This window comes from Otolemur garnettii, unplaced genomic scaffold (genome assembly GCF_000181295.1).
Source record: "Otolemur garnettii isolate 467f Iridium unplaced genomic scaffold, OtoGar3 scaffold00013, whole genome shotgun sequence".
Lineage (NCBI taxonomy): Eukaryota > Metazoa > Chordata > Mammalia > Primates > Galagidae > Otolemur > Otolemur garnettii.
This window is the reverse complement of record NW_003852408.1, coordinates 24384530-24394525: the sequence shown is the minus strand read 5'-3', so window position 1 is coordinate 24394525 and position 9996 is coordinate 24384530. Positions and strand designations below refer to the sequence as shown.

Here is a 9996-nt window from a genome sequence, read left to right as displayed (position 1 = left end):
ACTGACTGACAGGCTACAGTTATTCAGCTGTTAGCATTTGGCAAACATTTTCTCAAAAATGAACAAAGTAAGAATGTCACTGCAAAGAAAGCCATTCACAGTATTTGTTGTCAATTATAGCAGTTAAGTTTTAAAGCAAAAATTAGAATGTTGGAAAACTTGCATCTACCACCATGAGCTTGATGGCCTTCCAATTGTTAACCGACTTTCTGATGAGATTAGTGGTGACATTAATGAGTATGAATTTTTTTTGATCTTGCATGATGAAATGGGTGAGGATTAAGATAGCATCACTCAATGAACTACCCTTTCCATGGAATTACAAAGGATCCACGTATGTTAAAAAAAACATGAGTGGGTAGCAGATCCATTCGGAGAGCTACTAAAACGCTGGATTTTAATGAGACAGTGGGAAAATAGATACGGTGTCAGATTCCATATTGCAGCTACCCTTTAGGAAATTCTCACATAGCATGTTTGGGTATAGTATCACAGAGAAGTATCCCTATTATCTGAAAGGCTTTTAAAACACACCTCTCTTTCTCAAGTGCAAATCTGTGTGAGGCCTGATTTCTTCATGTTTCAACCATGATGTCTTGTAGCAGTGGTAGTAGACTGATTGCTGAAGCAGTGATGAAAATTCAGCTCTCTTTCATTAAACCGGACGCTAAAGAGATTTGTAAAAAATGTAAAACAATGCCAGTCTACTATGCATTTTGTTTGTTGGTTTCTTTTTGTTTTTTTGAGATAGAGTTTCATTTTGTCGCCCTCGGTAGAGCCCTATGGCATCACAGCTCACAGCAACCCCAAACTCTTGGTTAAGCGATCCTTTTTGCCTCAGCCTCCCAAGTAGCTGGGACTATAGGCACCTCTACAATACCCGGCTATTTTTAGAGATGGGGTCTCACTCTTGCTCAGGCTGTTCTCGAACTCCTGAGCTTAAGCAATCCATTCATTTCAGCCTCCCAGAGTGCTAGGATTAGAGGCATGAGCCACCATGCCTTGTGTTTTTAAAAAATACGTATAGTGATTGTTGAAAAGCATTATATATAAAATGGGTTTATTATTTTATGTTTTAGTCAAGAATACATTTTAAATAGCTTTTCAGTTTTAACTTTTGTATGTTAAGTAGCAATAAACAACTCATAGAAACAAAAGTTTCTTGGGGGGTTTCCTAAAAAAATTTTAAGAATAGATAAGGACTCCCAAGACCAAAAGATTTAAGAACCAATGTCGTGAAGAATCGCTTTGCCTTAGGTGTGTTGTTTCTGAATGGCATAGACCCCACTGTCTTTCAGTGACACCACCTGCATGAAGGGAAAGGACTTGGCATAGTCTGGAGGATACAGGGGGAGGAGGTCAGGGTAGGGGAAGAGGAGAAGCAGCTGATCAAAGTGTTGTGTCAAGCTTCAGGCTACAACTCTCCGTGGCTGGGGGATTCATGGTTAGACCCCCACGTGGTCCAAGTGGCCAGTGTCTCCCACATGGTATACCTGCAGGTCCTGTCCCATCTTCTGTAGCTTGGTTCGTAGACTATCTTGGTTGATAGTGAGTTCCTGAATCTTTGTTTCAAACCGGCAACTTCTCTCTTCCTGGGAGGCGAACATCACTCGCAACTTGTCTTTGTATCCGTTTAACTGTTTCTTAAGGAGCCTGAAAAGAGAAGAGATCTGAATGGCTTGGAAGGGCAAGAGCCCTTGAGAGATTTGCTTCAGTCCTCCCAGTGGAAGAAGACACCAGGGAAGGCTGTGCTTTGACTATTTTTGAACATTGATCACTACTGTTTTATTCTGCTTGTTCACCACGTACAGTGGCCTTTGTGTGGATCATGGACACAGTTCCACTAAGCATTTCATCACCTTTGGAGGTGTGTCAGAAAACTCACCAGGCGCCTTGTGGCTTACTTTGACAGCCATACCCTAACTGGCTACTTACCTTTGAATACTGACTTTACTCAATATCCTTTGTCTGGAAACACTCCCTTCAAAAAGACAGTGTACCTTTGTGGCTAAATGCCCAACACTTGACCAGGGACACAGGGAAGGGACCTGATGTGATTAATAAATTGGGGTCTATTTTGGCTTCTCTCTCCAGCTAGTTGTTCAATGGTTTAAGAATGAACCAAGCAGATAGGGTCATTCTTTTAAACCATAAGTCAGGTCAGGTCACGCTCCTGCTCAGAAGACTGCAGGGGTTCCCCTCGTCATTTAGAGGAAACTGAAGTGCTTCTGGAGGTGGAGAAGCTCAGCCGAGATGTTCCAGACACCCCTCCTTCTCATCCCCCGTGTCCCACACATAGCTGCTCTGCCATTTGGAGCTCCTTGCTCCTCTTTGGACACCCCAGGCTTGTTCTCCCTTCACAGTCTCTGCTCCCTGGCTCCCACTGCCAAAGCCCTCCTGCCTCTTCAGGTCAGCGCCCAGTCCCTTCCCCACCTCCTGCAAGTCTGTGCTCAAGGCAAGGGCTCAGATGAAGGTCTAACTGCCTGCTAGAGACTACAAAGCACAGCTCCAGCCTCATCTCCAGCACAGCCATCGGCTTCCTTTTTTCCTTGTCTCTGACTCGTCACCATGCGTAATTGCTACAGAGATTGAAGAGTCCAACTTCACACTTTTGGCCATGCTGCATGACGCACTGCCTGTGTCCCTTATTATTGGACTTACATATCATCTTATTATCTCTGTATTTCCTCCTCCCCTCATTTTGTTTATTGCCAGGTCCCCAGGCCCAGGCCCAGCCCTAAAATAGTCCCTGTCACATAGCAGGTACTTAGCATATGATTAAAGTGGGCCAAGTAAATTATGGGCTTATTTGATCATCACTGTGGGTGTACTTGTGGAATCTGTGGAAATTGGCTCTCTGGTGTGAAATGCATCTTGTCTCCGTGTTAGAACCTTTGGAATTCCGAAGTGTTGTAGAGCATGAGGAGGTGTTGGGATTTTATTTGGGTTCTCCTCTGCCGCAGGCATCTCTGAAAGACAGCCCTCACGCTCGCAGACAGTCCCACTCAGGTGAAGCAGGCCTGTGACTCTAATCTTTGGAGTTTCAAGTACATCTTTATGATGGTTTTTTTTCTGAAAAGAAGTCAGTCTGGCATTTTATATATGGCCAACAACAAAGAAATCCTCAAAAGGCCTCTCTAGACAGTGTTCTTTGTACCTAAAGCATTTTGCTCGGTATGACCAATGGGGGTAGCACTGATCTCTTTCTCCTGGGTTGCTCACCACTGGCGTCCGCGTCCTCCTCTCTGCCCCAGCTCCTGTGGTTGCATAGTACATCTATCCTTTCACAACCCAGGGGGAAGGCAGGCAGAGTCCTTTCAGAAATACAGTCTTTTTCTTACTGTTTTTTCCCTAAAAGTAAAGATTCTAATGGAGTGTTTCTGGCAGATATGATTCACCTGGTGTCATTATTCTCATCAGCTGGGAGCTCAGCACTTTTCAGGAAAATAGCTGCTATTAGCAAATAGTTCAGGTTATCTGAGAGATAAGTCAGATAAGCCTTTCTGTATTTTTGTATCTTTCTATGTATTTCTGCTTTCTGTAGCTAAGCAATTCGAATTTCCCATGTACTTATGAGGCCCTCAAATGAAACACAAATACTCCCTGGGTGAGATAAACACACACAGAGCAGTGAAATATTTACTTTCCTTGATAAGTACCCAGCACAGTGGAGAGTGAACGGTCCTCCTCCTGTTAATATCCTCGCAGACCGTGGTGCTTTTTAAATAATCAGTGATATAATTTTGGTTGTCACTAAACTTGCAGTTAACTATCGTACACATCCCAGGGCTTTTTCACACTACTTTCTGTGAAACTGGGCCTACCATTGTAGCCCTTTTCTTTAATCCTTTAATATTCGATCTTTTTTAATTGCCCCCTCCTGTTCCAGCTCAGTGACCACAGTGTTGACCAATCCCAAGTTAACCAGTAACACAGATAGTCCCTGCATAAAATCACCAGTCAATAACGTGTTAAGAGAGCAGCTGTTCTGGATTCATTTCTCCCCGTCTGCATTTCCAGTTGTCCCCGGTTCAGCCTATTTTATTCTTTCGTCCCTCCTCACCTCTCACCTGCTTATGATATAGAATCACTTAGTGCAGCGGTTCTCAACCTGTGGGTCTCAGCCCACAGGAGCTGTATTATAGGGCCGCACTCACTCAGTGTCTCTAACATGTTAACACATTGTTGACCAATAATTTTATGCAGAAACCATCTATGGGTCACTGGGTAACTCGGGACAAGTCAGCAATGTGTTAAATCTTAGTGATTCAAGATGTCATTCAGCTTATTATCTAGGCCATTTGGTATCATGTCACACACACCTTTGAGAATCACGCCCTCTACAATTTTATCTGAATTGTTGATAAAAATGATGGTGCATACAGAACAGACGTGGAGCTCCAGGTTGTATTCCATTTAACAACCAGCCTCACACTTTGGTACACTTTGTGGTGATAAATACTTTCTTAGGATAACAATGATATATGTAGTATACATGGATTTTATAAAAGAGAATAACTTAGTTTAAAATAATTAGCTTTAAATAATTTAGTTTTTCAGTTGAGTTTATTTTTTCAATTTAGTTTAGTTTTGTTTTTGAGACAGTCTCATTCTGTTTCTCTGGGTAGAGTGCCATGGTATCATTGTAGCTGACAGCAACCTCAAACTCTTGGGCTCAAGAAATTCTCTTCCCTCAGCCAACTGAGTAGCTGGGAATATATGTGCCTCCCACAACACCCAGCTATTTTCAGTAGAGATAGGATCTTGCTCTTGCTTAGTCTTGAACGCGTGGACTCAAGCTATCCACCTGACTGGGGCTCCCAGAATGCTAAGATTATAGGTATGAGCCACAGTACCCAGCTAAAAATTTGTTTTTAAAGAACTAAATTTCAAAATTTCCTTTTTATTTCCACATTTTAAGTTTCAAAATTGTCTTCTTATTGTTATGCTTTCTTTGCTTTTGTTTCTAGTTTCTTTTTCTTATTCCATGAAAAAGAGAAAAATTACTTTTAGCATTTAAATTATTTTGATTTTTTAACAGTGTTTATTAACTCCCCTTCATGAGTTGTCACAAAATTTTAAAAATGTTCCTTATCTCTTATACATTTTCAGATTATGAAGCTTAGCTCACATATAATTACATGGTATCATTAATGTATTGGGCATCTTCTGGGTACCAAGCTTGGAGCCTGAAAACAAAGGTCTTCCCTCAGGGGACATTTCTTTTTGAAGAGCCCGGAATTCTGCCTTCTAATGGAATGACAGCAGGACACAGGAGGGGAAGGAATGACCTTTTCCTTAAGACACAGTAAGAACATCATAGGTGGTTTCCAAACAGCCTAATGAACCTGGTGGAAAGTTAGATGCTGTTGGTATTTCTTTAGAAGTAGCTAAAGTGCGCACGCGCGCGCACACACACACGCACACACACACACACACACACTACACAAATACATACAAGACACACAGAAGAACCGACACGTCCCTAGAAGTGCTTATCCAGCTTCCAAGGAATAAAATTGAGTAACCAAAAGTCAAAAGTTAATATAATCATCTGCGTGATTTTTGTTATGCTCAATTACTCACAGTCAAAGCCCCCTTTTACTTTCATATTGAAATCAGAGGATTTCTCTGCTCAAAATGCCTTCCAAATTAGAAAAAAAAAAAGAGTGTGGTGAAATTTTTATAGAAGGTTTTTCTGTAAAAGCAAAGGAAATGCTCTGCTTGGCTGCTGCCATCAGCATCTGTGCGTATCCACGCGGCTCCTACCTTCTTTCCCTGTGGAGAGCACTGATGGATTCCCGAGTCCTCCAGAGTTCATTCCTGAGGCTCGCAATGGTCTAGAGAAGCAAGAAAACAGAAAATAGGTTTTTGGTTTGGAACCAAAATATGTAGATGTTTTGGAACCATCATTCCTAAAACTCCATTACAAGAAGACAATACTGATGCTTTTTGAAGAAATTCAGTCTATTTCTAAAAGTGGCCACCGTCTGGGTTTGCATCCATGTACAATGGTGTGCGTGTTCACATGCTCAAAGTACGGTTACGCTGCCTAATTTACATAAAAGACGTTGAGACATACAAAAGTATTTTAGGTTTTAAAAACAAGTGATAACAGTCTTGCCTATGTTAGGTTGCCGCCCCAAACATCTTCTTCCCTGAACATCTCCTTCCTCAAAGACATTGATGAAAAAAAAGCAGTTGGGTCATTTCTTTCCCTTGGCTTGAGTTGTCTCTCACTCGATTTCCCACCATCTTGTCTTTCCATTGTTGCCGGCCTGGCTAAAGAATCATGGTTTCTCTTTGTATTCACCACGGCTTGGGAACTAACAATCATGGTCAACTTGACTCTCATTTAGGCTTTCCCCACCAAACCATGCCTCTCCTGTCACGCTCTGCTCCCTCAACTGCAACCCCAGGGCAAGTCCTGACCTGACCCAGCCTGGCGCAGGGTCCTGGGGCACCATGTTCCAGCCCTTGGCTCCCACATGTCTGGATGGGAGATTAGATTTCATTGTGCTTTATTTATAAAGCAGCTGTGGCTACGCTCTGCAGCCTCCTTTCCTCCCTGGAAATGATCGGAGGAGGGGCTAGCTACCTTAGGAACATCGCATAGGAACAGCCTGATAGAGGAAGAGGAAGGGCAGGAAGAGAAACTGAGCCACGTACAGACTTCAAGTCACATTCTCTGTTGGTGTGTGCCCCTTCCAGCCCCTCAGAGCAAACTGTGTCTGCCTGCCGCTTTGTTCGAACACTCACACAGCTTCCATGTGTGCAGTGTAGTCTTTGAATCAGTGAGCTTAATATTACTAACATAAAAAAAAAACTTCAAAAGTATTTTTACATCAAGTGTATTATATATACGTATTTTTCTGCAATCGAGAAGCATTTCAGTTTAGTGCATATGGGCCTACCGTAGTGTATCCATAGAATAGTTACCAGGGTTTATTTAGTGAGTCATTCTCAATGCAAGGATATTAGGCTGTTTCTAGCTTTTCATAAAGAAAAGCAGTGCTGCAGTGAACAAAGCTGTGTATCCTTTCTGTGTCCATGTACAAGGTTCTTGGGTTTTAAGCTTAATAACTACTACCTATTTGCCGCCTTTAGACAGGTGAACACACATATCCACACCCACACATTTGAAAATGCATAGAAAAGGGTCTGCAAAGATACACAAGAACAGATTACCTGTGTGGAACCAGGAACTGGGCTGGGAATCACAGCTGAAAAAGGTTTTAGCTTCATCTGTGATATTTTAACTTGTTACAAGTCAAGCAAATTCACGTTCAATTTCTACAGTTAAAATGCTTTTTCTTAATCAGAGAAAGAAATGTACTGTACCCATAAGATAGGTTGTAGCAACTATAAAAATGAAGAAGAGAGGAGAGGGAGGTAGAAGAAAACTGAAATAAAGGAGCAAAACAGAAATAGCAAAACCATTTTTAAATTTCTTTCCCCAGAACAAATAACTGTTAAAGTGAAAAGGTGTCTCCTCTTTTATTTGAAGTGGGAATTAGCTTTGACTTGTCCTCACTTGTTGGTCCAGCTCTCTGCTGAGCCCTGCAGTGTGAATTCTGAATCCTGGCAGATATCCCATGGTGGGTGTCACCAAGTGGCCTGATCTACAGTTGCTGATGAATAAAAGGCACACAGGCCTAAAAGGACACCACAGAGAAGCAAGTGCAGAAGCCACTCGTCACTGTGTGGTCGTGACACCACCTTTATAAAATTCATAAAAGGCCACAGGTGGGACCTGTGGTAGGAGATATAAGTACACACACACACACACACACACACGTTTCTATATAGACAGGGTGGCTATAATTGCATACTATTTTGATTTGCACATGAACTTTATGGCCACCCTGTATAACTAACCATTGTTCCCTAGCTTACTTTCTTAAAATTGCTTACTACTCAGGAGTCATATAGCTGATGGTCATAAAGACTCTTATTCATTGTTCTTGTAATGTCACCCTTGTGAAACCTAGGGCTAGTTTTTGAAATATCTTCTAGGCCCTGCATCCCCATGGAATGCCTGACCCACAGAGACCCGTGACCCATACAAAGGAACTGACTCAATTGGTACTTCAACCCCCACTCAAGATCTGACTCAGCAAAGACGAGGTATCTACACTGTGTGGTTCTGCCTTGGACCAGCCAATTAGCAGACCTAATCGGCTAGCTCTTTGCCCACCAAACTATGTTTTAAAACCCTTTCTCCCAAATTCTTAGGGAAATGGATTTGAGAATTTCCTCCCTTATCAATTGGATGGTTGAAAGGATATTAAACCCTTTCTCTGCTGTAAGCCCTGCTGTTTCGAGGCGTTGGCAATGAACCTGGTGAGGCTGCAACAGTCATGAGACTTACTCTCCACTCGCGTTGCTCCCTCAAACAACTGCAATGCAGGAACTCTATCTTTGGTGATTAGTAAATATTACAGATGGTCACAGTCTGAAGACCTTCCTTAAGATCAGACTGTACTGATCACAATGAGTGAGGCCAAGCCTGCAAGTGGAGTTACGCGTGTGAGGGCAAATAAACAGCTGACTGAAAACATGATAAAGTATTTGCAGAATGTGCACTTTCATTATTTATTTATTTATTTGTAGTTTTTGGCTGGGGCTGGGTTTGAACCTACCACCTCTGGTATATGGGGCTAGAACCCTACGTGTTTGAGCCACAGGCGCTATCCTCATTTTTTATTTTTTTAAGGAACGCATGAAATAAAATTTACTGAGGAAGAGAAAGGTAGGTTTACAGCGAAGAGAAAGATACATTCACCACAGACAGCAAACCAGCCTCCGCTGCCAGAGCAAGTAGGCAAAGAGGCATAGGGGCCAGAATGTACACTTTTTAAAAAAGATGACCCTTTTAATCCCTTTGATGATAATATTTCACTGGGATCTTTTTTAAAGTTCCTTCCCTCATTCGTCTTCACCCTCCTCTATGATATCTTCCTTTTAAAATTCCTAAACATTTTTCTTACATTTGGATGCTCTGGTTTGCCTTCTTTTTAGATAACATAAAATCTTACAACGCTGAGTTGGCAAGTGAAGGCCCTATGGACAGAAGGGAATGTTAGCTGTTTACAGAGGTCCTGGACAGAGCCCTTATCCGTGGAGCTGGAGTAACTTAAAGATATCAGGGTTGAATGCAACCTACCTTAAGAACAGGCCCCTCAAAGCTGAACTGTGTCACTAGGCAGGGAATAACATAGTTCACTGTTTGCATAGTAGAGGTGGCAGACATTATTTGGGTTAGAATTGCCAAATCTTTGGGGGCAAAAGACAAAATAAAATTCATGTTGCTCACCTACAGGTGAGGATAGATTTTGTGTCCTTAAGAACATCACTACTGAGTCTTCTAAGATATGCCACAAAGGAGTAATATAAAGTACACTTTAATTAATAATGTACAGCAGTACACCACTGTTGCCACAGTCCTTACAGGGATGGAAAACTTACAATGGACTTTATCCTTACAAACAGCCAATTAATCTGGTCTTTCCCGCTTCAGGAAAAGTTGTGCATTTGATTATATAAAAAATAGTTCAAAGATGGGTAGTTATGTATTTTGAGAATATGATAGATTTTCTTAGCACTTATGTGCTTATTTGGTATGATCCTTTAGCTACAAAATGACTTTTTTCTTTTGGGATTAAAGTGGAGCATATTTGGGTTGAATTAAAATGGAAATGTGAAGACCTAAAACAGAAGTAAAATGATATACTTAAAATGCTTCTCCTAACTAGGAAAATCTTCATCAAGTAGCTAATTCCCGCAAGAAAATTAAGACTAAAGAAAATGTGAAGAGACTACTGAGCTTGGAGAAATGGAAAAAATTATCTGGATATTAAAAAAGCTCCAGTGCCTAGGATTTTGCTCTTGAATTTTGGCAGGTGTTGAAGAAATAAATAGTGCCTATGTTAGGTAAATTGTTTCAGACACAGGAAAATACGAAATACGTGAACTAAAATAAAATCTTAAGGCTCC

At 41.5% G+C, this 9996-nt stretch overlaps 1 protein-coding gene across 1 annotated transcript in view; it reads right to left on the bottom strand.

Annotated features, from left to right (window-relative positions):
• DYTN (dystrotelin) overlaps window positions 1-9996 on the bottom strand; it is a 61047-nt gene that overhangs the window by 10620 nt on the left and 40431 nt on the right. Inside the window, exon 10 of the mRNA XM_012802129.1 lies at window positions 1494-1653. Within this exon, the coding sequence (XP_012657583.1) occupies window positions 1494-1653 (160 nt within the window). The remainder of the gene's footprint in view (window positions 1-1493; window positions 1654-9996) is intronic.